The sequence below is a fragment of the Mustela erminea genome, chromosome 12 (assembly GCF_009829155.1).
Source record: "Mustela erminea isolate mMusErm1 chromosome 12, mMusErm1.Pri, whole genome shotgun sequence".
NCBI classification, from domain to species: Eukaryota; Metazoa; Chordata; class Mammalia; order Carnivora; family Mustelidae; genus Mustela; species Mustela erminea.
This window is the reverse complement of record NC_045625.1, coordinates 87736046-87763787: the sequence shown is the minus strand read 5'-3', so window position 1 is coordinate 87763787 and position 27742 is coordinate 87736046. Positions and strand designations below refer to the sequence as shown.

General features: G+C 43.6%; 1 protein-coding gene across 1 annotated transcript in view; it reads right to left on the bottom strand.

The window, feature by feature from the left end:
• Positions 1 to 27742, bottom strand: part of RCL1 (RNA terminal phosphate cyclase like 1) — a 59852-nt gene that overhangs the window by 28212 nt on the left and 3898 nt on the right. Inside the window, 4 exon segments of the mRNA XM_032307693.1 lie at positions 3730 to 3854; positions 4969 to 5043; positions 11434 to 11609; positions 14407 to 14478. Coding sequence (XP_032163584.1) covers positions 3730 to 3854; positions 4969 to 5043; positions 11434 to 11609; positions 14407 to 14478 — 448 coding nt within the window.

Below are 27742 nucleotides of genomic sequence, written 5' to 3'. Positions count from 1 at the left end.
TATAAAACACTTATAAAAGACATTTTAAAAATCATACATAAATGGAAAGACAGCCCATATTCATGAACTGAGAGAATTAATATTCTTGAAATGTCCATACTATCCCAGGTGATCTACAGATTCAATGCAATTCTTATCAAAATTCTAATTTTTTAATAGAATAATAGATAGAGAAAATAACATACAGAAAAAACAATCCTAAAACTTATATGGAACTACAAAAGACTCCAGGTAGCTAAAGCAATTATGAGCAAAAAGAATAAAGCTGGAAGCATCAGAGTTCCGGATTTCAAAATAAATTACTAAGCTACAATAATCAAAAAGTACCATGGTACCAACATAAAAACATGCAAAGCAATGGAACAGAGAGCCTAGAAATATATTTGCACATATGTGCTCAACAGACAAACAACACACAGAAAAATCAACTCAAAATGGATTAAAGACAAACTTAAGACCTAAACCTGTAAAACTCCAAGAAGAAAACACAGGAAAAGGTTTTTAGCACTGGCAATGCTTTCTTGGACGGAATACCAAAACAAGGGCAAAAGAAACAACAAAGTGAAAAGGCAACCCACAGAATGAGAGAAAATGTCTGAAATTTATACCTCTGATTAATATCAAAAAATACATAAGAAAAAAATACATAAGAAACTCATACAACTCAAAAGCAAAAAGAAAATAAAAACAGAACCCAGGGGCACCTGGCTGGCTCAGCTGATGGAGTGTGCAACTCTTGATCTCAGGGTTGGGAGTTCAAGCCCCACACTGAGTGTAGTGATTACTTAAAAATTAAATCTTAAAAATAAAATTGGAGGGTGCCTGGGTGGCTCAGTTGGTTGGGCGACTGCTTTCAGCTCAGGTCATGTTCCTGGAGTGCCGGGATCGAGTCCCACGTCAGGCTCCCTGCTCAGCAGAGTGTCTGCTTCTCCCTCTGACCCTCTCCTCTCATGCTCTCTCTTTCTCTCTCTCTCTCGCTCTCAAATAAATAAATAAAATCTTAAAAAATAAAATAAAATAAAATTGGGGCACCTGGGTGGCTCAGTGGGTTAAGCCTTTACTTTCAGCTTGGGTCATGATCTCAGGCGCCAGGGATGGAGCCCTGAGTTGGGTTCTCTGCTCAGCAGGAAGCCTGCTTCTCCCTCTCTCTCTGCCTACCTCTCTGCCTACTCGTGATCTCTCTCTGTCAAATGAACAAATAAAATCTTAAAAAATAAAATAAAATAAAATAAAATAAAATAAAATAAAATAAAATAAAATAAAATAAAATAAAATAAAACCACCCAATTAAAAAATGGGCAAAGACCTGGATAGATTATTCCTCCACAGAAGACCCAGAGATGTTCAAACATTTACATGGAAAAGTACTCAACATCACTCATCATCAGAGAAATACAAATCAAAACCATAATCAAATAAATAAATAAAATCTTTAAAAAAAAAAAAGGGGGCGCCTGGGTGGCTCGGTGGGTTGAGCCCCTGCCTTCGGCTCAGGTCATGATCTCAGGGTCCTGGGATTGAGCCCCGCATCGGGCTCTCTGCTCAGCAGGGAGCCTGCTTCCCCCCCTCTCTCTGCCTGCCTCTCTGCCTACTTGTGATCTCTCTCTCTGTCAAATAAATAAATAAAATCTTTAGGAAAAAAAAAACCATAATGAGCTATCACCTCATGCCTATTAGAGTAGTGGCAATCAAAACAAACAAACAAACAAGGTAAGTATTGCTGACACTGTGAAGAAAAGGGAATCCTCATACACTGATGATGGGAATGCAAACTGGAACAGCCACTATAGAAAACAGTAGGGAGGTTCCTCAAGAAATTAAAAGGAGAGCTACCATTTGATCCCACGGTCCCGCTTCTGGGTACACAGTCACAGAAACTGACACACTCCTACATTCATCTCAGCTTTATTCACCTGAGCCAAGACATGGCAGCTAGCCAAATGTCCAGTGAAAGATGAATAAAGAAAATGTAATATTTACATACAATGGAATATCATTCACCCTTAAGAACAAAGTAAATGCTGTCATCTGTGACATGGGTGAACAAGGAAAACAACGTGCTAAGTGAAATAAGCCAGACACAGAAGAACAAATACGCATAATGCCATTTATATAAGCAATCGAAAATAGTCACACTCACAGAACAGAGAGTAGCATGGTGGTGGCGAGGGGCTGGAGAGAAGGAGGGGGAAACGGGAGACATCAATCAAAGCGTACAAAGTTTCACTTATGCAAGATGACTAAGTCCCACAGATCTACTGTGTACCACAATGCCTGTTTTATATACTTAAAAATTCGCTAAGATTAAAAAAAAAAATTCGCTAAGATAATTATACTGGGGTTTAAAGATTTTTTTTTTAAGATTTTATTTATTTATTTATCTATTTGACAGACAGAGATCACAGGTAGGCAGAGAAGCAGGAGGGGGATGCGGCGGGGTGGTGGGGGGAAGCAGGGTCCTTGCTGAGCAGAGAGATGCGGGGCTTGATCCCAGGACCCTGAGATCATGACCTTAGCCGAAGGCAGAGGCTTAACCCACTGAGCCACTCAGGTCCCCCATGATCATATTTATTTATTGAAAGAGAGAGAGAGCACACGTGCATGTGAGTGAGCAGGGAGAGGGTCAGGAGAGAAGATATCCCAGGCAGACTCCACGCCAAGCATGAAGTACTGAACCCCACACAGGGCTCAAACGCACGACCCTGAGATCAGGACCTAAGCCAAAATCAAGAGTCAGATGCTTGGGGCTCCTGGGTGGTTCAGATGGCTAAGTGCCTGCTTTCAGCTCAGGGCATGATCTCTGGGTCCTGAGGTCGAACCCTGCATTGGGCTCCCGCATCAGTGGGCAGTCTTCTTCTCCCTCTGCCTCTCCACTTGTGTGTGCGCGCTCTCTCTCAAATCAGTAAAATTTAAAAAAAAAAAAAAAAAAAAGACAGATGCTCAACTGACTGAGCCGAGGCGCCTCAATAAATTCTTTTGAAATTTGCTAACAGAGTAGATCTAGGTCAAGTATTATTATCACAAAAAATTAAAAGTGTAAAGATAAAACATAGAGGGCAGAAAGAAACTTTTGTGCGTAAGAGGTATGTTTATGGTACTACTACGCTGCTGGTTTCACAGGTAGACACTCATCTGCAAACTCATCAAGCTGTACACACTGAATATGTATAGCTTCCTGCACGTAAATCGTTTATCGGTAAAGTAGTTTTTTGGAAAGGAAATAAGTATATAGTTTTACTATCCCAGTGCATGCAGAGTAACCACGTAATGAGTAGATACCATCCCTGCTCTCCTACGGCTTCCAGACTAAATGTGCCAGCCCCATCTCAGCTCCCCAGCCCCCTATGCGTCCGTCTACACCATCTTACACGTTTGCCCACGCTTCCCTCATCAGACAATGAGCTCTTCTCAGGGAGGGACTGCGGGGCATTGGTGCTCCCTAAACCAAAGCCCTCAGGAGAGCAGCCCACATCCAGGAGCTGTTTGCTTCAGCATTCACCAAAAAAACAAAACAAAACAAAACAAAAACAAGGAATGGGTTAGTCTAGTCATGGTGACACAAAAATAAAACATCGTATCTCAGCCAAAAATTACAATTTCACCGTGAAGCCTTCTCCAAGACTGTTGTCTACAAAGTAAATGACCAGGAAGAAGTCAACTGTTATGAGTCACTCTTATCTTCATGAGGCACGTAAAAGCTAAGAAATCTAAATCAAATGCAAAGGATACGCAATCCCTCGGATCCGCCTGATCTTCCCCGGGTCTGTGAGCTGGACCGGCCTCAGGACCTTCCTGACAGGACACGAGAAGAGCACTTCCCCTCCTCCTCCAGGAGGCATTCCCCGTCGCAGCACCTGCGCAGGCGGCGAGAAAGCAGAGGTGAGCGTGCGGCAGAGTGGGGGACACTGACACCCAGTGCGGCTGGTTCAGGCCAAGGAGCTCTTCCTTAGAACAGTGAGCTCTCTACAGTCAACACGTCAACTCCCTCGAGATCATCAGCACCTCACGTTAGCACCGAGAGGGCGCGTGAGGAGCGGGGACCCAAACGGCGTGGCAGGAAGAGCAGCAGACACGGGGCCAGCCCGGCCCAGGCCCAGGCCAGCGTGTCGCTTCACCACCAGCGCCTGTTCCCTCGCACTTACAGTGAGCAGCTTGGCCCCTTTCTTACCCATCAGGAACCACTTCTCCTCCCTATACAATTAACTAATCTACCAAAACTCATTTTATTAAATAAAAATGCAGTCATTTCCCTTGTTTAAAACATTAGCTTAAGAAGTAGAGATGCGGGACACCTGGGTGGCTCAGTGGGTTAAGCCTCTGCCTTCAGCTCAGTTCGTGATCCCAGGGTCCTGGGATCGAGCCCCATTTCGGGCTCTCTGCTCAGCAGGGACCCTGCTTCCCCCGCCCCCCGCCTCTCTCTCTCTCTGCCTACTTGTGATTTCTGTCAAATAAATAAATAAAATCTTAAAAAAAAAAAAAAAAGTAGCGATGCTAAACAGCTTAAGATAGCCAGTTAACTTACTGATGTAAAAAATCCTTTCGACAGCAAACAAACAGTTGCTTAAATTACTTCTAGGTTTTGAAAACACTGAAAATTCTCCGGGGCATCCAGGTTGGGAGGCCCGAGACCCAAATGACATCTGGATGATCTCGATCAGAAAGGGTGTGTAGCCAGAAGCCCAGCTTGGCTGCTTCCCTGCGGAGCTGCTGTGAGGAATAAGAAAGGCCGGGGGGGGGGGGGGCAGCGAGCACGACTTCGCCCACCACAAAGTATGCGCAAGGGTACTGGCACGACGTGGTCACAGCTCGAGCCCCCTCTCAGCACAGTCTGCAATGTCTGTTCATGGCTCTTTGGGATCTCCTCAGTGGTGACTTCAATGTGACACACACGGACACACTGCATCTTCCGATGAGCTCGTCAGAGAATATTTTACATGCGTGCACAGTCAATTACATACACATTCTTACCTTTAGCTCAAACGGTTCACCATCAACTCCAAACTGCTTCAACAGAGGAAGGGCTGTTGCCTTAAGAACATCAACCTGCAGAATTATTTTAGGAAAAAAAAAAAGTTTAATGAAACTTTCAGGGGCGCCTGGGTGGCTCAGTTGTTAAGCACCTGCCTTCGGCTCAGATCATGATCCCAGGGTCCTGGGATCGCCCCACATCAGGCTCCCTGCTCAGCAAGAAATCTGCTTCTTTCTCTCCCTCTGTTGCTCCCCCTGCTTGTGTTCTCCCTCCCTCTCAAATAAATAAATAAAATCTTTTAAAAAAAATGAAAAATAGACCTTAAGAGGTGGAAAGAATAAAGAGCCCATGAAGCAAGATGAGCTTTAGCGACTGGGGAGATGATGCGGTCCTGTGACCAGAAAGCACGCCGGCTTACAACAGCAGGGGCCGGCTCTGCTCCCAAGTTAAGACCGCAATCCTACACGCCGTGGGCTTCTCTGAGCCCCTCTTCCCTCACTTTATACCTTATACACCTACCCTATGTGTCATCATGAGGCTCATATGCATCATGTAAAAAGCATCAAGAAACTGCTGAGTTCATCTAGAAAACAAACTGGGACTTCTGCTCATTCTGTTCTTTTTTTTTTTCTTTTTAATTTATTTATTCGTTGTTGGGGGGCTGCAAGGCAAGAGGGAGAATCCTCAAACAAGACTCCCTGCTGAGCTCAGAGCCCAACGTGTAGATCATCGATCCCAGCAACCTGAGATCGTGACCCGAGCCAAAAGCAAGAGTCAGACACTTAATCGACTAAACCATCCCGGGGCCCCGACTTCTGCTCATTCTTGTAGGTATAAATGTTATAGAAGAAAAGATCAGCCTTTTCTTTTTCAGACACGGTTGTTTAACATTTAAAGCTGTTGGCACTCCAAGCCAAAGCAAACCAAATGAACCTGAGCTGGGGCTACCTGGGATCCCGCTGATGCCCACCACGTAGGCAGGTGGGCAGGTGGTGAGCCCACGGGGTGGGCGCGGTGCAGACAGGGACGGGCTGCCACAAACTCCAGGAGCAGCACAGACCCGGACTCTGATGACAATACCCACAGTTAACGGCAAGGCTATGCCAAATGTTTGTTATGTCTCCTCCTTTGGGGCTACTGGGAGGCCTCAGGTCCTCTGCTTACTATCTGCAGAGGGAGTAGGATGACATTCAAATCAGGCCAGCTAACCAATCAGTGAACGTTGTCTCAACAGCAACTTGGGAAGGAAAATTACTCCCCTATTTGCTCCCGACGCAACAGAGCTGCTCCTCGGTCTGCAGGGGCTGACCCTGTCCCCTGGCGGCGAGGACAGGCAGCGTGAGCATGGCACAGAGGTAACAGTCCAGTCGTGGTCCAAGCTCTGCCTCCAGTTAGCGGTGTGGCCTCAGGACAGAAAATCCCAAACATCTGAACTTCCTTGTCTCTGAGGTAAGGGGGCTCGGCCTGTCTACAAGCTGCTACCGACTCTAACAAGGTAAAATTCAGCAGAATGATATTCCAGGAAGGCTCCATAGCACAGAACAGGCCCCGACTATGTATTCTGATACCACAAAACGAACCAGAGGCAGAAATGACTATGAAGCCTAGAACATGTTCACAACGGCTCAGGTGGGGCAGAAGCAGCTACGAGGAAAACTCACTAAAGATTAGCTAATTTCATTAAATATTGCAGCTAAACACACATTAAACTTAAAATATGCATTTGGGGTTGCCAGAACAGAGAAGTCGGTGTAGACCAGAATGAAGGGAACTGGGGAGAAGGCCAAATCAGACTCTGGGAAAAGTGGGGGACACACAGATATAGGCTGCTCTGATGGCACGACGCCCAGGAACCAGGCACCCACCAGCCCTCCTCCAGGAAAGACAGGCGAGAAAAATGGTGCATCACTGCCAGGCTCAGCCTACTTGTGCTTGGAATCAAAAGGACGAGGTCAAATGGACTCTGAAGGTCAGCGAGAAGCAGACCCGAGGTGTGGTCTGGTCTCCTGACTCACTCTCTGTTTGACACGCAGGACCAGCATCGTGGTTGTGGGACTAGGAAAAGCAGTCCCCCTCTGCCTCTTAAACCCTCTGGGACACCTGGACACTCCCCCACATCCCCAGGGCCTTGGGTGCCTTCTGCATAGTGAAGGGCTAGACGGGACATGCTCCCCTGGTTCCACACTAACGTTAGCAGACAGAGGACAGTCTGCAAGTTCTGCTTAAGAAAAACGGAGCTGTAACTCTGTGATGACAGGCAAAAGTCCAACCCAGGTGGCTCCTGAGAGCAAAGGCCTTAATTAATTATCCTTCAGTCCAATCAATCAGTCAACAGACAGAAATGTGACCAGATCCAAGCCAAAAAGAAAAAGGGCAGAAACTCGCTTCCAGCTACCTTGTCTAAAATGATGGTAAGAACGTTCACCTCACAGGGCTGGTGTAAGAATTAAATAAATAGGGATGCACACACACGAACACAGGTTCACCCAGAAGAGTGCCCAGCACATAGCACATGGACCTGAACTTCGTTTCCCCTCCCAGGAGGGGAAGACTGGAATCTTCACTTGCCTATTGACCCGCGGCTCTGATGCAGAATTACTGAGAATCAGAGGAGACCTCCTGAACTTTGCTCCTCCTCAGAATTTGTCCCCACTTCCCTTCCTTTTGTCCCCAGGGGAAAATGTCCCTCTTCTCACACAAGGCTCACCCCATCACTTCCACTGTTGACCCTCACCCCCCCCCAACTGTTGGAGTCGGCCTTACAAACACCCCCACTCCTTTTATTTTAATTGTTCCTTTCTCCACTACAGCATCACCTCTGCCCACAAACACAATCAAGCTTCCCCTCGTTCAGAAAACAAAAACCACACCAAACCAAACAAACTCCAAAAAAAACTCAGTTCTTAAAGAATCATCCTATCTAACCTTCTAGAAGAATCTCCCAGGTTTCCACAGTTCTATTTGCTACTCATTCCTCAACCCATGCCTGTCCTTATAGTCCAATGACACCAATCTCTCAAAGGTCAGCACAACTTCTCGCTGCCCAATGAATCTCCTCGCCCAGCTCGAAGGGAGCTCCAGTCAAGACTGGGTCTGTGAGTCATCGCCCACTTCTTAGAACTCAACCCCAATCTCCACGGTCACGGTCTCCGGCCTTCTTCTCCCACTCCCACCTTAAACATTCATTTCCTCTTCTTCCTCTGTTCTCAGTCTCAGGAACCATATGGCCCCCGGAGGCCAAAAAGGGAACTGTAATGAATCATGAGGTCCACTAAGATCTGTATCCATCCAGAGAGCTCACGATTTATCCAAAGAGGGCAGCACCAGGCAGGTCCCGCTGATGGCCACTCAGCGCAGCCACATCAAATTACTATAACATAAAATCTGGGGTCTCAAACATGAACCACTGATTCAAATACACACAATGCACACACCACCACCACACTGTCCAAGTCAGAGGGAGAACACCTGTAGGATTAATTCAAACAGCCACCACTATTCAACGTTAGCACCGGTCAATGTCATTCTCCAGGGGACTTAACTATCAATGGGTAAGATCCTATGACCTACCCCTGAGGCTTCAGACAGTAATTTCTATCTGCCAGCTGAACATGTCCATGTCAATTTCCTGCCAATATCCCAGGAAGAGGATCAAAATTAAACACATCATCCGTCATCCTACCATAATTTTCCTCTTCCCTGTGTCAAAAGCTATCCGATCTCTATCCTTCCACACTATCCTTTCAGAGAAGAATAGAAATCCTGGTGTAATTTATAACAACTTCCTTCTATCCCACCTCCGATCAGCTGTCAGTCAAGAAGTGTCTCACTCCACAATGTCCATCAGATCTGTCCCCTCCTTTTCACGTCCATGCCCATAATGCTCAATCTAGTTGAAACCTCTCAATTTCAACCTTATCTTCCTAAAATCTGAGACTGACTCTGGCTTCCTTTTCCTAGAAAACCCTGCCCGGCCCTCAGCACTTTGCTTGTACCTGATAGGAGTGACCCTGTCATCTCCAATTAGTCCACAATTAGTCCACCTCATGAGATTGAGTTCCAGAAGGGAACTCTTCGAATTTGTTCTTGTGTGTGCAGAATGGACATGAATCAGGGGAGCCATACATTCAAGAGAAAGCTTGAAATGACGAAGCCACGGACTTTAGAAGTTACTCTCATCCAGGATTAGGTGTATTTATTTTATCCTGGTCTGGAGCCAGGAACTACAAGGTCATTTCAGCAAAGCAGCTAGCAAAAGCAGAGAGCTCTGCAACATACAAAAATAGATTTTCTTTTAAATACTCTGCATGCAAGGGGCGCCTGGGGGCTCATTCGGTTAGGTATCTACCCGGGTCATGATCCCGGGATCCTGAGATCGAGCCTTGTGTTGGGCTCATGCTCAGCGGGGAATCTGCTTCTTCCTATCCCTCTGCCTCTTTCCCTGCTTGTGCGTGCACTCTCTCTGTCAAATAAATAAAATCTTAAAAAAAAAATACTGGGGACGCCTGGGTGGCTCAGTGGGTTAAGCCTCTGCCTTCGGCTCAGGTCATAGTCTCAGGGTCCTGGGATCAAGCCCCACATTAGGCTCTCTTGCTCAGCAGGGAGCCTGCTTCCCCCTCTCTCTCTGCCTGCCTCTCTGCCTACTTGTGATCTTTCTCTCGGTGTCAAATAAATAAATAAAATCTAAAAAAAAAAAAGAAAAAAACAAAAACGTTTTTAACAATGCCAGTAAAAACAGCTTTTAAGATTATTAGCAATTATAGCACAAAGAAATGTGTAGAAATTTCTTAGTAGAAAACTAAGACATATAGTGTCCAAGTTTACTGCATGCTTCAGAGCTTTTCCCCACATGCAAGGCTCCGCCGCCGCCGCTCCATTCTATAAGTCCAGAGGCCTCCTCTCACAGTTTTAACTGAAAGGTAGTTTCCTAGAGTCTTCAGAAAATGCAGGGAAAAAACCAATCATCTGAAATTAGTTTAAAATTCTAACCAGTTTAAATAAATAAATCTTTTTTAAAAGGGAGGGAGAGGCACCTGGGTGGCACAGTCGGTTGAGCATCCCAACTCTTGGTGTCAGCTTAGGTCATGATCGCAGGGGAGTAAGATGGGGCCCCCATGTCAGGCTCTGCACTGAGCAAGGAGTCTGCTTGGGATTCTATCTCTCCCTCTCCCTCTGCTCCCCCCCATTCCTTTTCTAAAGTAAATAAATCAATCTTTAAATTCTAAACAGTTAATGCAATATTCCTTTACAACTGAGAATTTCAGATCTTCAGGATCCTAAGAAAAGGGTTTATGTGTCTGAATTCCCAAGAACTGAGAATTGAGTCTTTCAGTGCCTAGCAACACATTAACCAGGTCTGTACCTTAGCAGATGTCTTAGTGAATACCAGTGGCCCCACTGCATCACCTAGCTGGCCTTTTCTGGCTAGGAAAGCTGCACACTTCACACTCTGCCTCAGAGCCATGCCCTCAGTGGTCCCAGTCCAGTATCAGTAGAGATGAAGGCAAGTGTCCTTGGTCAGGATTTCACCTCATGTCCCTCAGCTTTACGATATCTTCTGGGGCCAGCAAAGAACTGAAATGTGGGGATCCTTCCTCCCACACAAGAGAAGTACAAGGCAGGACTGGACAAAACTGCTCTAATCTCTGTCTCTCTCACACACAGACGCACACACACATGCACATACGACAAAATCCACCCTAGAAGGGCACTAAGACAGCTGTGGATCCCATGTGTATAACAAACTATCCTCCCCACACATGCAGGAAAGTTAGGATGCTGAATAAGAAGCTTGCTGGGGCGCCTGGGTGGCTCAATCAGTTAAGCGTCTGCCTTCAGCTCAGGCTTCTCCCTTGTCATCTGTTTCTCCCCACTGCTTATGCTCTCTTACTCTCACTCTCTCTCAGATAAGTAAATAAAATCTTTTTAAAAAAGAAGCAGCAGCCGCTTGCCCACAAACTATCCAAGTTCACATATACCTTCCCTGCCCTTGCCCATTTTCTAAATCTGCAAAAAAAGAAGACTTGGAAGAAGCCCTAAAATTTATGATTAAAACCCGAGTAAGTCAAGATTATGCTACAGCAATGCCAAGGAGATATTACTATTTTCTGTCTAAAATTCTGGTCTGCTGCCTTCCAGCCGCAGCCAACACATGACCTTAAGAAGATTCCACTCTTGAGCACTTGCGCCAACAGAGACTATTTCATGTCAACTGTGACGAGACTGCACGCTTCTGCTCTAACGGCTCTTAGACGAGACAAAGAAAGACACCTTGATAAATGCGAGCAGTCGTCACTGAATCTGATCATTTCAAGTCTTGGCTCAACCGCTTCCTGGAGTCATTAGTGTTTAAATCTCCAGGTAAAGAACAAAACAAAGACACTCAGCAATAAACCTGTGCTTTACTGGGAACTTGTTTCTCTAACGCTGGGTTGCTGCGAGAGACAAAACTACTCACTACTCACCGAAGGGTCAACCTGGTCATTGGTTACTCCTCGAAGAACGATTCTTAACGGGTGCTTCATAAACGGAGCCAGGCAAAGAAGACTCTCCAGGTAGTAGCCAATGCTGCGAAGGACATTACAGTCATGTTCCACAGACCCACCATACAGGAGGCCAGGCTGGTAATACAAGGTCGTTCCTTGCACCGGAAGAAGAGCCACATTCAACAGAAAAAACCAAAAAAACAGAAAAACAAAAAAACACTTAGGTGTCATAAAGGCAACAAAGGCAGTAAATCCCAAGGGGAAAGTCTGAGAAGGGCATCCAAGAAGTTCAAAATGCCATTCCTAAGAGCCCACACCTCACTCCAAAAGCTGACTCATTACTGTCAAGCCCCTGTAACAATAATAAACTGTGAGTGTAATTTAATAAACGGTAATAAATTAAACCCCTCCCTAAGCACCCAAGTTGCCAAAGTCATAGCAGGGTGCAGAGGACAGATCCTAACAGGCGCCCTGGTCTTCCAACAGCACACCCTGCCTGCAGGGGGGGAGCTTTACAAATGACACGCTGAAACCATCACACCAGCAACCGGCTTCTTCCGAACCCTTGAAATGAGATTTTCCATAAATCATACTCCACCAGCAGGATTCCTAGAGAAGGCAAGTACTTGATGGCACTTAAATTCTGTTAATAGGAGCTATTTTTTAAAAAAAAAGAACAGAAAAAAGTAGCTATTTTAAGTTAATAGCAACAAATGGAAAGATCTTAAAATTACTGAATAGCTTTAGTGGAAATCCTGTTATTCTTATTCACTCTTTCTCATACTTGTAACATCCACAAAGTTTCTTACTGGGTGTACGTATTAGGGGGAAAAGCAAAATAAAATATTCTCGATTACTGGGGGGTTCATAAACAGGTGGACAAGGGATTGTTGCTGCTCAAAACCTTTTGCCACTGTCTATTAGCATAATTTACCAATAAATTTAACATTAGAGGAAAGAGATCTGGGTTTGGTCACTCAAAAGGAAAGCAGTTCTTTGGAGTTACATAAAATTTTAAAATTTGGAGTTTCATTAAAAAAAGAGGACTGTATTATCATAAACGTCTGCAAATCTGTGCCTACGAATTAACCAAGTGAGAAACTGGTCAGATCATCAGAATGAAGGCTCCTGCTCTGGTGGGGCAGGGGGTAATGAGGTAGAAGCAGGATCATGTAAAACGTCTTACTTCCCAATTTAAACTGCAGATATGACCAGAAAAGAATTATGAACCCTCTGAACGGGGCACCTGGGTGACTCAGTCGTTAAGCATCTACCTTTGGCTCAGGTCACAGCCCCAGGGTCCCGGGATCCAGCCTCACATGGAGGTGGGGTGTTGGGAGGGGGAAGGTCCCTGCGCAGCAGAGAGCCTGCTTTTCCCTCTCCAGGTTCCCCCTTCTTGTGTTCCCTCTCTCGCTGTCTCTGTCAAATAAATTAATTAAATCTTTAAAAATAAAAATTATGGAGAGGTGCCTGGGTGGCTCAGTCGTTAACCATCTGCCTTTGGCTCAGGTCATGATCCCAGGGTCCTGGGATGGACCCTCGAGCCAGGCTCCTGCTCAGCGGGAAGCCTGCTTCTCCTCTCCCACTCCCCCTGCTTATGTTCCCTCTCTCGTTGTCTTTCTGTCAAACAAATAAATAAAATGTTAAAAGAAAATTATGAACCCTCTGAATTACTGATAAAAATTGCTGAAAACAATTTTTTTTTATTTAAAATTTTTAAAAATCTCCAGCAATTTCAAAGTCAGTCAGTCAAGGAACACTCAAGGAATGAGAGGTCACAAAGAGCACCTGAAGTCTCGGGCCTGAAACTTGCTCTCCGTAGGGTAGGGCTGTATGCAGCTATGGATCTGTAAATCTCACGTGATGGAGGCCCCGTAGAGAGCCAATGGATGAGAAAGCGCACAGTTTCCTTTGTGGACTACCTGTGCGAAGCGGAAGAGTTCATGGACCAGCCCAACAGTGTCTGCATGGTTTCCCACACAAGGTTGAGAAATGAGTTCCTAAGCGCTAACAAACAGCTACAAACAACCTAAACATTTACCAGTAGGGAGCAGTCAAATAAATTATCACGCCTCCATACAACAGAATAGTCTACTAAGCCCACTGGAATATGAGATGGGCCTGCGTCTGCCTGGCAGGGGACGTTCTGTGACATGCACGGCAGTGAAGAAGCTGGCTGCGGCGCACCAGGAAGAGCTTGAGCTCCAGAAGCGCCCATGCAAGCAAAGGCCTGTGACGGAGACCTGAGCACACATCCCAGGCTAGGACCGCGGCTGTCCCTCAGAGGGAACGAAGAAGAACGAGAAGAGGAACAGGGGAAGGGATCTGCACATCTTTCACATATAACTGTGCTTTTGTTTTAAGATTTTTTTTTTCATTTGAGAGAGAGACAATGTGCATGTGGGGGCTAGGCAGGGGGAAGGAGACATAGAGGGAAAGAATGCCAAGCAGACCGTGTGCTGAGCGTGGAGCGCGACCGCAGGGCTCGATCTCACAGCCTCGAGATCATGACCTGAGCAGAAACCAAAAGCCAGATGCTCAACTGACTGAGCCACCCAGGCGCCCTGTGCATATTTATTTTAAAATATAAATAAAAAAATAATAATAAAAATTCAGCACATACGACTACCTCACAGGGTATGCTATAAAATTTTATTGGAACAAAATAAATAAACAGACTCTGAAAAGTTGTGCATAAATTTTAGGTGTAAAGTATTTTTGTTGCTGAAAAGGGGAGGTGCCTATTTGTTGATCTGAATTTCCAGCCTTCTGACTTCAAGTGCACACCCCTTACATTTGGAGATTTCACATACATCTCCGCACAACTGTATCACAGACAGAAAACTGGTTCTTCGCACCTGAGTATTTATACAGTCAAAAGGCATGAGAAGTAGAGGAATATTTAAGTAGTACATGTGGGTCCTTTCAGAAACCGGAAAAAAGAGAGCTTACCGGTTTGGTTTATTTCAATCCGAGAACCATTAGTTATTTTGTCCAACAGCCTTATGAAGCTGGCTTCAAAGTCTGCAGGGAAAAGAGAAAACGGACCGGCTTCAGGTTAGGTCACCATTTCCAGAGCACACGTGTGATCCAGGAGCTGCGGTGGAAGGTACGTGACTCCCTGCCTCACGCCCAGGTTCTTGTCGGGACCGGGGTGGGACCACTGGTCGAGGTAACCAAAGCAGCTGGAAAGCACTGGCTGGCACACATATGTCTGGCAGAACCATTAGGAACAATTCAGCTGTCATATTCCACAACAAACAACAACTCTACCACCCATCTGATGGGGTATTAATTTCAGCAGTCTGACATCCATAAAGACCGGCTCTTCTGACCTCAGAGGTGCGTGCCAAACAAGGAAGAAATAGCGGAATTTTAAAGTTAATTTCTTATTTGTTCCAGAAAACCTGAGAGGGCAGATGAAATCGGAGGTCACTGCTCAGTCTCAGAAGCAGTAAGAGTCACTGTCTCCCCCTCAACTCGGTCCCTTTTCCCTCCTGTCACCTTACTCATCTCGAGCTATCTGACCAGTTCAGCTTTTAATTTCGTTACAAAGGTCCTTGAATGTACAGTATTATTACCACCTTTTTTTTAATGCATGAAAACAGACTGGAAGAAAAAACACAGCGTGTTAATGCACAGATTTCTCTTCATGGCAGGACTTAATGTGAATTTAATTTTCTTGTTTAAATTCTCATGTACAAATTTGCTTCAATTCCTTTTATAGACAGATTGTTCTCCCAAACATAAAAGCTGGTCACTATTTAGAAGGGGGGTGGGTAGAAAGGGAGGAAAAGGATTTTAAATGTGAACTAAGAGAGGAGGAAGAGAGAAGACTCAGGCGGGAGAATATGTCCTGTGGCCTTCCCCTGAGCGGATCTCACACACACACTCACACACAGACACTCACGCTCACTCCCTCTCCCTCTAGCATCAACCTCTAGCCCGGGGAACAAGGGGAGGAAGACCAGCTCTTCTGCGCCGAAGGCAGTGCGACCACCTGGCAGTTTAGGCAGTTTCCACGCCTGTAATAAACCAGCAGAATGTTTCCCGCGCAGACCGCAGCAGTCACCTGAACTGATCCCACAGGGTGAGCACACTGAGCAATGCTCCTCCCCCTGTTCCCTTACTGAATGCTGCCCCCAAATGTCACGGTAGATGCTGCCCTCTGTACAGACAGCACTGGGCTAGCAGAGAAAATCCAGTAAGTCCTGAAACAAGGAAGAGCGGCTGCTTTCACCAGGGGGGCTGTCAGGTTTCCCATACAGACATTCTCTCACCTAATCCTCAAAGCCCCAGGGCAGGGAGTGCCGTTCCCATTTTATAGAAAGTTGAGACTGACACTGGTACCAAGACAGAGCTGGGGGCTGAGGCCAAGCCCATGCTTCTGCAGAGTCCACGCTCCTAACCAAACCCCGACACCAGTGTGCCGGACTCCATTTAATCTTCCAGCCTCAACCACCTCCTCTAGAATATCATGGAACTTTTTAACTGCAGGCAGTAATCTACTGCAGGATCCTGCAGACCATTTAAAAGTATATTATTTTTAATGAAATTAGAGCAGAATAAACCATGTCAGAGTTAACCATACATAGGGCACTGTTCCTGAAACCTCACTGGGTTTTATAATCCCCTGCATGTAAACTTGGTTGTGGTGTTAAGTAGCATCACAAAAGTTTGAAAATAACTCAACTACAAAACTGTTTCCATGGCCTCTTAATACAGAATATTCTGTTTAAAAAAAAAATAAAATAAAAAAAAATCGGGCAGGGGGAGTCGTCAAGATGGCAGAGGAGTAGCAGGCTGAGATGATACCAGGTCGCAGGAGTTCAGCTAGATAGTAATCAAACCATTCCGAACACCAACAAATCCAACAGGAGATCAAAGAGAAGAGGAGCAACAATTCTAGAAACAGAAAAAACGACCACTTTCTGAAAGGTAGGACCGGCGGAGAAGTGAATCTGAAGTGTCGGGAAGATAGACCGCAGGGTGGAGGGGCCGGCTCCCAGCAAGCGCAGAGCAACGGAGCACAAAATTCAAACATTTAAAAGCCTGCTCCAGGGGCACCTGGGTGGCTCAGTGGGTTAGGCCGCTGCCTTCGGCTCAGGTCATGATCTCCGGGTCCCGGGATCGAGTTCCGCATCGGGCTCTCTGCTCGGCAGGGAGCCTGCTTCCTCCTCTCTCTCTGACTGCCTCTCTGCCTACTTGTGATCTCTATCTGTCAAATAAATAAATAAAATCTTTTAAAAAAAAAAAGTCTGCTCCACTGAGGGACATCGCTCCAGGGGCTAAGCAGGGGTGGAGCCCTTATGGGGACAGCATGGTCTCAGGTCCCGTGGGGTCACGGAAGGATCCGGGTGTCTGAGTGTCACAGAGCTCGCAGGTATTAGAGCGGGAAGCCGGCTACAGAGACAGAGCCGAGGAGTGAGCTCCCAGCTCGGGGTTACCTTAAACTGTGATCCCTGGCACAGTCAGGCCACTACTCTTTGAGCAGGGACCCCACAAGTGGCAGATCTGGGGAGACACCCTCTCCCCCGGAAGTGCAGAGCAGCAGGAATCTGCTGGGTTCGGAGACTCCAAACAGGGCTGTACGCCAGAGACAGAAACGCTTGGTCACAGGCGGGGTGAATCGGAGTGCTGCCAGAGACCAGGGAGACAGGGACTGACAGCTTTTCTTCGAGGGCGCACTGAGCAGCGGGGCCCCGAGCTCTCGGCTCATACAGATGGTAGGAGGCCACCATTTTCACTCCAGTCTTCCAGAGCTGGACAGAAAGTGACAAAAGCTCCTGAGAACCCAGCAGATTACTTAGCCTGGCCCCTGGCAAGGATGGTACAATTCTGCCTTGGGCAAAGAAACTTGAGAATCACTACAACCGGCCCTTCCCCCAGAAGATCAGCAAGAATATCCAGCCAAGACCAAGCTCACTGATCAAGGAGAACATTGCAATTCCAGAGGAGGAGAAAGCAAAGCATCGAATTCGTGGCTTTCTCCCCATGATTCTTTAGTCTTGCAAAGTTAAGTAAATCTTTTTAATTTTATTTTTCTCTTATACTAATTCTTTTTAACTTTTACTCTTTCCTCTTTTAACGTTTTTTAACTAGTTTCTCTTAACAATACCTTTCTTAAAAAAAATTTTTGAACCTTTATTATTATAGTCATATTTTATCCTTCATTGTATCTAACTTAATTTTTTATATACATATAAGGTTTTTTCTTCTAAAAACTTTTGGGAGGGCACCTGGGTGGCTCAGTTGGTTGAGCAACTGCCTTCAGCTCAAGTCATGATCCGCAAGTCCCAGGATCAAGTCCCATATTGGGCTCCCAGGTCCAAGGGGAGTCTGCTTCTTCCTCTGACCTTCTCACCTCTCATGCTCTTTCTCTCTCTCAAATAAATAAATAAAATCTAGGAAAAAAAAATTGTTTTTAAACTTTTGGGATACAACTTCCTCTAATAGATCAAAATATACCCTAAACCTAGCACAGAGCTTTGTTCTAGTCTCCAGCCTGAGCAAATTCTCTCCACTATCTTTTTAATTCTTTTCCCAACCAACTTATCAACTCCTTTTTTAGAATTTTTTAAAATTTTCATCTTTATAGTCATATTCCATCCCTTCATCGTGTTTACCCTTATTTTGTATATATACGCAACTTTTTCTTTCCTTAAAATTTTGGGAGGTAGTTTCTTCTAAGAGACCAAAATACACCCAAAATCAAGTGGGTGGTTCTGTTCTAGTCACCAGTCTAATTTATATTTTTCTTTTTTTTTTTTTTAAAGATTTTTTCTTTATTTATCTGATAGAGATCACAAGTAGGCAGAGAGGCAGGCAGAGAGAGAGGAGGAAGGAGGCTCCCTGCAGAGCAGAGAGCCCGATGCGGGGCTCAATCCCAAGACCCTGGGATCATGACCAGAGCTGAAGGCAGAGGCTTAACCCACTGAGCCATCCAGGCGCCCCCTAATTTATATTTTTCTTAAAATATAAATTTAAAATATAGTTTTCTTTAAAAATTTTTTTTTCGAACTTCTTTTTACCCCTATTTTCTCCCAATAATCTAGGGTTTCTTCTGATTTGGTTAACACACATTTTTCTGGGGTCCTTGATATCCTTTTAGTATTTTATTCTCTCATTCATATATTCTTACCTGGATAAAATGACAAGGCAGAAAAACTCACCACAAAAGAAAGAACAAGAGGCAGTACCAAAGGCTAGGGACCTAATCAATATGGACATTGGTAATATGTCAGATCTAGAGTTCAGAATGATGATTCTCAAGGTGCTAGCTGGGCTCAAAAAAGGCATGGAAGATATTAGAGAAACCCTGTCTGGAGAAATAAAAGCCCTTTCTGGAGAATAAAAGAACTAAAATCTAACAAAGCTGAAATCAAAATTATTAATGAGGTACAATAAAAAATGGAGGCTCTTACTGCTAGGATAAATGAGGCAGAAGAGAGAATTAGTGATATAGAAGACCAAATGACAGAGAATAAAGAAGCTGAGCAAAAGAGAGACAAACAACTACTGGACCACGAGGGGAAAACTCGAGAGATAAGTGATACCATAAAATGAAACAATATTAGAATCAGAAGAAGAGGAGGAAGAAGGTATATTGGAATGAATTATTGTAGAGAATTACCCCAATATGGCAAAGGGAACGAACATCAAAATCCAGGAGGCACAGAGAATCCCCCTCAAAATCAATAAAAATAGGTCCGCATCCTGTCATCTAATAGTAAAACTTACAAGTCTTCATGACAAAGAGAAAATCCTGCAAGCAGCCTGGGACAAGAAGTCTGTAACATACAATGGTAAAAATATTAAATTGGCAGCAGACATCCACCTGGCAGGTCAGAAAAAACTAGCATGATATATTCAGAGCACTAAATGAAAAAACATGCAGCCAAGAATACTATATCCAGCTAGGCTATCATTGAAAATAGAAGGAGAGATAAAAAGGTTCCAGGACAAACCAGCTCTACAAAAAATATTGAAAGGGGTCCTCTAGGCAAAGAGAGAGCCTAAAAGTAGTACACCAGAAAGGAACAGAGACAATATACAGTAACAGTCATCTTACAGGCAATACAATGGCACTAAATTCATATCTCTCAATAGTATGTAAATTGAATGTAAATAGGCTAAATGCCCCAATCAAAAGTCACGGGGTATCAAAATGGATAAAAAAACAAAACCCATCAATATGCTATCTACAAGAAACTTATTTTAGACCCAAAGACACCTCCAGATTTAAAGTGAGGGGGTGGAAAACAACGTACCATACTAATGGACATCAGAAGAAAGCTGGGGTGGCAATCCTTATATCGGATCAATTAAACTTCAAGCCAAAGACTATACAATAAGAGATGAGGAAGGACACTATATCCCACTCAAAGGGTCTGTTCAACAAGAAGATCTAACACTTTTAAATATCTATGACCCTAACATGGGCACAGCCAACTATATAAACCAATTAATAACAAAATCAAAGAAACACATAGACAATAATACAATAATTTTTATTGTATATTATATTGTGTAATAATTTAACACCCACCTCACTGAAATGACAGATCATCCAAGCAAAAGATCAACAAGGAAATAAAGGCTTTAAATGACACACTAGACCAGATAAACATCATAGATATATTCAGAACATTCCATCCCAAAGCAACAGAATACACATTCTTCTCTAGTGCACATGGAACATTCTCCAGAATAGATCACACCCTGGGTCACAAATCAGGTCTCAACTGATATCAAAAGATTGGGATCATTCCCTGCATATTTTCAGACCACAATGCTCTGAAGCTAGAACTCAATCACAGGAGGAAATTTGGAAAGAACCCAAATACATGGAGACTAAACAGCATCTTTCTAAAAAATGAATGGGTCAACCAGGAAATTAAGGAGCTGGAGAAAGAACAAAGAAAGCCTAAACCCAGCAGGAGAAGAGAAATTATAATAAAGATCAGAGCAGAAATCAATGAAATAGAAACAAACAAAAACAAAACAAAACAAAAAACCAACAGAACAAATCAACAAAACTAGGAGCTGGTTCTTTAGAAGAATTAATAAGATTGATAAACCCCTGGCCAGACTTATCAAAAAGAAAAAAGAAAAAGACCCAAATAAATAAAATCATGAATGAAAGAGGAGTGATCACAACCAACACCAAAGAAATACAATTATAAGAATATATTATGAGCAACTATATGCCATCAAATTTGACAATTTGGAAGAAATGGATGCATTCCTAGAGACATATAAACTACCAAAACTGAACCAGGAAGAAACAGAAAACCTGAACAGACCAATAACCAGTAAGGAGATTAAAGCAGTCATCAAAAACCTCCCAACAAACAAGAGCCCAGGGCAAGATGGCTTCCCAGGGAGCCTGCTTCCCTCTCTCTCTCTGCCTGCCTCTCCGACTACTTGTGATTTCTCTCTGTCAAATAAATAAATAAAATCTTAAAAAAAAAAAAAAAACTCTTGAAAGTGTAGGGATAGAGAGCACATACCTCAGTATCATCAAAGCCATCTATGAAAAACCCACAGCGAATATCAATCTCAACAGGGAAAAACTGAGAGCTTTTCCACTAAGGTGAGGAACACAGAACGGATGTCCACTATCATCACTGCTATTCAACACAGTACTAGAAGTCCTAACTTCAGCAATCAGATAACAAAACGAAATAAAAGGCATCCGAATCAGTAGAGAAGAAGTCAAACTCTCACTCTTTGCAGATGATATGATACTTTATGTGGAAGACCCCAAAGACTCCACTCCAAATCTGCTAGAACTCATGCAGGAATCCAGTAAAGTGTCAGGATATAAAATTGATGCACAGAAATAAATCAGTTGCATTTCTATAAACCAACAACAAGACAGAAGAAAGAGAAATTAAGGAGTCGATCCCATTTACAATTGCACTCAAAATCATAAGATGCCTAGAAATAAACCTAGCCAAAGAGGTAAAGAATCTGTACTCAGGAAACTACAAAGTACTCATGAAAGAAATTGAGGAAGGCACAAAGAAATGGAAAAATGTTCTGTGCTCATGGATTGGAGGAACAAATACTGTGAAAATGTTTACACTACCTAAAGCAATCTACACATGTAATGCAATCCCTATCAAAATACCATCAATTTTTTTCAAAGAAATGGAACAAATAATCCTAAAATTTATATGGAACCAGAAAAGACCTCAAATAGCCAGAGGAATGTTGAAAAAGAAAACCAAAGTTGGTGGCATCACAATTCCAGACTTCAAGCTCTATTTCAAAGCTGTGTCATCATTAAGACAGTATGGTACTGGCACAAAAACAGACGTATAGATCAATGGAACACATAGATCAGAGCCCAGAAATGGACCCTCAACTCTATGGTCAACTAATCTTTGACAAAGCAGGAAAGAATATCCAATGGGAAAAAAGTCTCTTCAACAAATGGTGTTGGGAAAATTGGACAACCACATGCAGAAAAATGAAACTGGACCATTTCCTTACACCACACACAAAAATGGACTCAAAATGGATGAAAGACCTCAACGTGAGAAAGGAATCCATCAAAATCCTTAAGAAAAACACAGGCAGCAATCTCTTCGACTTCAGCCACAGCAACTTCTTCCTAGAAACATCGCCAAAGGCAAGGGAAGCAAGGGCAAAAATGAACTATTGGGATTTCATCAAGATCAAAAGCTTTTGCACAGCAAAGGAAACAGTCAACAAAACCAAAAGACAACTGACAGAATGGGAGAAGATATTTGCAAATGAGATATCAGATAAAGGCAAATGAGATATCAGATAAAGGGCTAGTGTCCAAAATCTATAACAAACTTATCATACTCAACACCCAAAGAACAAACAATACAATCAAGAAATGGGCAGAAGACATGAACAGACATTTCTGCAAAGAAGACATCCAGATGGCTACGGACAAATGAAAAAATGCTTCACATCACTCGGCATCAGGGAAATACAAATCAAAACCACAATGAGATAACCAACTCACACCAGTCAGAATGGCTAAAATTAACAAGTCAGGAAACGACAGTTGCTGGCGAGGGTGCAGAGAAAGGGGAACCTTCCTGCACTGTTGGTGGGAATGCAAGCTGGTGCAGCCACTCTGGAAAACAGTATGGAGGTTCCTCAAAAAGTTGAAAATAGAGCTACGCTACGTACCACCCAGCAATCACACTACTGGGTTATTTACCCTAAAGATACAAATGTAGTGAGTGATCCAAAGGGGCACATGCACCCGAATGTTTATAGCAGCGATGTCCACAATAGCCAAACTATGGAAAGAACCTAGATGTCCATCAACAGATGAATGGATAAAGAATATGTGTTGTGTGTATATACAGTGGAATACTATGCGGCCATCAAGAGAAATGAAATTTTGCCATTTGCAGTGACGTGGATAGAACTAGAAGGTATTATGCTGAGCAAAACAAGTCCATCAGAGAGATAATTATCATATTATCTTCCTGGTATGAGGAATTTGAGAGGAAACATGGGGAGGTTGGGTGGTAGGGAAGGAAGAAATGAAACAAGATGCAATCCGGAGGGAGACAAACCATAAGAGACTCTTAATCTCAGGATACAAACTGAAGGTTGCTGGGGGAAGGGGGCTAAGGAAAGGGTGATTGGGTTACAGACATTGGGGAGGGTACGTGCTATGGTGAGTGCTGTGAAGTGTGTAAACCTGGCGATTCACAGACCTGTATCCCTGGGGCTAATAATACATTATATGTTAATTAAAAAATAAAATTTTTTTTTTAAATCAGGCATGATCCAGACCACAGTGCCACTTTCCACCTATCTTTCTAGCAAACGTAATGGGCTCTGCACAAAAAAAGGAAAACTCTCGATTTGCTCAAGCTTTTGAAGTGGCTAAAGGGAGAGAGGAACAGACATTTATGAATAAAGTCCATGATTAAACTCCATAACTTTTACATTTTAGGAAAGAAACAAAACAAAACAAAACAAAAAGAAAGAATCTTAGAATTTTTTTTCTTCTGCAATCCACAGGGGCACTTAAGCATGAACACAGTTAGTTAAAAATGCCTAGCAGAGGAACACAGCAGGAACGGAATGGACACATAAAGAGAACTCCAGGCTGGACCATCCCCTGGTCACAGCAAAAGGCTGATTCAGAAGCAGTACTTCAAAGAACCAACCAGAGCTAGTTCCAGAATCCTGGCAACAGTGAAGACACAGCTCCATCACGTGGTATGAAAAAGATTTCAAATTCACCTAATAATATAGTAAGACTGATGTCCCCAAACTTCATTAAGACAAGAGGTGTGGATTCCTTACCCCTTCACTTCCTACACATCCTCTTGGACTCTTCCTCCTCAAGACCACTCTTGGGGATACAGAAGGTCAGATTATCTAAAACCACCAGGGGAAAACACCCAAAACCAGGCACAATTTTACTGCACTGTTGAGGAATACATAATTGGGTCATAAAGCTATAAAGACAATCAACATAAATACTGTACTGGGTCAGGAAAGTGGTTACCAGCAGGGGCAGAGGAGGGAGTCATAGCCAGAGGAGGCCTCGTAGGTACAAGAATATTCTACTTCCTAACTCGGATGGGGTCACACAGGTGTTCATTTTATAATCTTTTAAGCACTACTTTTATGTTTCATGCATTTTTTATGTTACTGTATTTATCATGTTTTAGCAGTTTATACTATTAGGCCCTTCAATCTGAGAATTCCTTAAAGACTGCCTCCTTAAATGTCTAATGCACTTTCCTCCACAGCCCCCCAAGAAGTGAGCTCAACCCTTCTGTAACTCTGTAACACAACACCTGACCCATTCCTCACTAAGAAAGGCAAACTATGTCTCAAACAAGGGCAGTAAAGGAAAGAATACAAGCTAAAGACCTACACTTTTTTATTTTTAAAGATTTTATTTATTTATTTATTTGACAGAGATACAGTGGGAGAAGGAAACACAAGCAGGGGGAGTGGGAGAGGGAGAAGCAGGCTTCCCACTGGGCAGGGAGCCCGATGTGGGGCTCCATCTCAGGACCCTGGGATCATGACCTAAGCCGAAGGCAGACACTTAATGAATGAGCCACCCAGGTGCCCCAAGACCTACACTTTTAATCAAGGAGCAAATCTCAATCAATACATTTTTATCTTCAAAGTATCATAACAATTTCAGTATCTAGAAACAATAAGTGTGCTAAAATAAATTTCTAATATTATATACATGTCACATATAAATGTTAGATGTACAGATATTGGATATACATCAGAACATACATACATACATAGCATACATACAGCCTTAAAATTAATGAGGAGAATTCTTATGTACTGATATAAGTCACCTCCATGATATGTTGAGTGAAATTAAAAAGAAAAATGTGCATATGTATTTTCTTTTTTTTTTAAAGGATTTTACTTATTTGAGAGTAAGAGAGCAAGCAAAGCGGCAGGAGGGGCAGAGGGAGAAGCAGACTCTCTGCTGAGTGGGGTGCACGATGTGGGGCTTGATCCCGGAATTCCGGGATCATGACCTGAGCCAAAGGCAGACGCTTAACCAGCTAACCAAATTAGCCACCCAGGCACCCTGTATTTGCTTGTTTGTGGAAAAAAGAGTCCCGAGAAGAAACTCAACAAACTAGTAACACTGACTGCTTCATGGGAAAGGGAAGATGGGAAAGAGAAAGAGACGCAATTCGTAAACCCTTTTTGTTCCCTCTGATTTTCACACCATGGGTGTTTTTTGAAAATACATGAAATTTATATTAGAAAAAATACAAATAAAGGCACTGTAACACAATTAAATAGCGAAGAAAATTGCTCTCATTAAAGAGCCTGTGAAAGAACCTTATGATACTATAAAGACATCAAAAATATTTTATAACAGGGGCACCTGGGTGTTAAGCGTCTGCCTTCGGCTCAGGTCATGATCCCAGGGTCCTGGGATGGAGCCCTGCATCGGGCTCCCTGCTCCTCCCTCTCCCTCTCCCACGGCTTGTGTTCCCTCTCTCACTGTGTCTCTCTCTGTCAAATAAAAAAAACTTCTTTAAAAATTTAAGTAACTATTTAATTACATAGGGATATGCTCATATTAAGGAAAAAATTTAAAATATACACAATGTGATTTTAATTTTTTTAGAGAAGTACCTAAGAAATAAGACAAACAGGAATAGAAGGGAACTTTCTCATTGATGAAAGCATCTGGAAAAAAACAAAAACAACATACAGCTAACATTACACTTAGCACCAAAACACTGGACACTTTCTCCCTAAAAGAAGGAACAAGGCAAGGCAGTTTGTTCGTCGCATACTTAGCATGGTACTAGAAGCTCTAGCCAATGTGTCAAGGAGAAGGGAATACAAGATATAAAGTTTGGAAAGAACAAATAATACTATTCCTTTTTACAGATGATGTGATTATCTACATAGAGAATCCCAAAAAATGTACAAAAAGACACCTAGAGCTAATAAGTATATTCAGCATAGGTAGAGGATAAACATGTTCCCAAAAATGAACCGTACTTCTATATACTAGCACTGGAGACTGACATTAAAAATACTATACTACTGACAATTGCTAGAAAAAGTAAAATATTTATGTGTAAATCTAGCAAAGTGTTTACAGGACTTGTATGCTGGAAACTACACAAATCTGGTGAAAGTAAAGACGGTCCAAATAAATGGAGATACATACTACGATTACAGCTTAGAGGACTCAGTACAGATGACAATTCTCCCCAAACTGACATATAGGTTTAACATAGTTCCTGTCAAAATCTTGGGAATTTTTGTGTCAATAAAGACAAGATTATTCTAAAATTTATACAGAAAGGCAAAGTAACCAGGACAGCTAAAACAATCACGAAAAGAAAGAATAAAGCTGAAGGTATCAGTCTACACAATTATAGGTACAATAATCAAGTCTGTGGTACCAGCAAGGGGACAAACATATGGATCAGGGGAACCAAAGAAAGGTCCCAGAAAAAGACCCACAAACAAATGTGTCCAGATGATTTTTTACAAAGGTACAAAAGCAATTTGATGGAAGAAATGGCCTTTCAAGAAATGGTGCTGGAGGGCGCCTGGGTGGCTCAGTGGGTTAAGCCTCTGCCTTCAGCTCGGGTCATGATCTCAGGGTCCTGGGATCGAGTCCCGCATCGGGCTCTATGCTCGGCGGGGAGCCTGCTTCCTCCTCTCTCTCTCTGCCTGCCTCTCTACCTACTTGTGATCTCTGTCTGTCAAATAAATAAATAAAATCTTAAAAAAAAAAAAAAGAAAGAAAGAAATGGTGCTGGAGCAGTCATACAAAATCAAATGTGAAACTCTAACACCTTCAGGAAACAACACCGAAAATCTTCAAAATCTAAAACTAGGCAAAGAGATCTTAGACTCAACACCAAAAGCACAAGCCATAAAAGACAAATTTGATAAATTATATTTCATTAAAAGTATAATCTTTTACTCTGCAAAAGACCATGTTAAGGGAATAGCAAGACTGGGGGCACCTGGCTGGCTCAGCTGGTAGAGCAGGTGACTTGATTTCAGAGTCATGAGTTCAAGCCCCACTGGGCATGGAGCTTACTTAAAAAAGAGGGAGAGAGAACACGAAAAGACAAGCTTTAGTGTGGAATACATTATCAGCCATCCACATGTCTGACACATAAGGCCCGGAACACATAAAGAACTCTCAAAACTTAAGCTTAAAAACAATGCTAGTAGGCAATGATCAAAAGATGTCAGAGGAGGTGGTGCTGATGGCAAACAGGCAGAGGGAAGGATGCTGGCCTTCATCAGGCATTAGGAATATGCAAACGAAACAAGACAGTACAACCAGGACAGCTAAAACTAGAAACCCTGAGCAGGGCGGTCGGAGGACATTAGGAGCAGCCCAGGCGTAGCACAACGCACAGAGACTGCAAGCCCCGAGGAAGCACCCCCCAGCCTGGGACCGGTCCTCCGTGGAGTTCTTCCTCCTGCCTCTCAATGTGAACATCCTACTTGGACTCCTCAGGCTCCTGCAGGGACTCCTCCGGTGACAGCCACCTGCTGCAGCCTGAGGCCTGCATCCCCCAGTTGTGGCTTGTCTACGCTTCCTGCGCCCCCAGCCACCCTGCAGGGAGGCCTGGGTCAGGCCCAGGCTGCCGTGGGCACTGTCCCGGCATGGTCCCCGCCCCCAGCAGTGCAGGTGCCCATGCGGCAGGTGCCTTGTCTGGCCTGCAGCTCCTTGCGGCATCCCAGGTATGTGAGGAATGGCACTCAGAGCACAGTGGGCCGTGGGCTCCGTCCTCTCCTG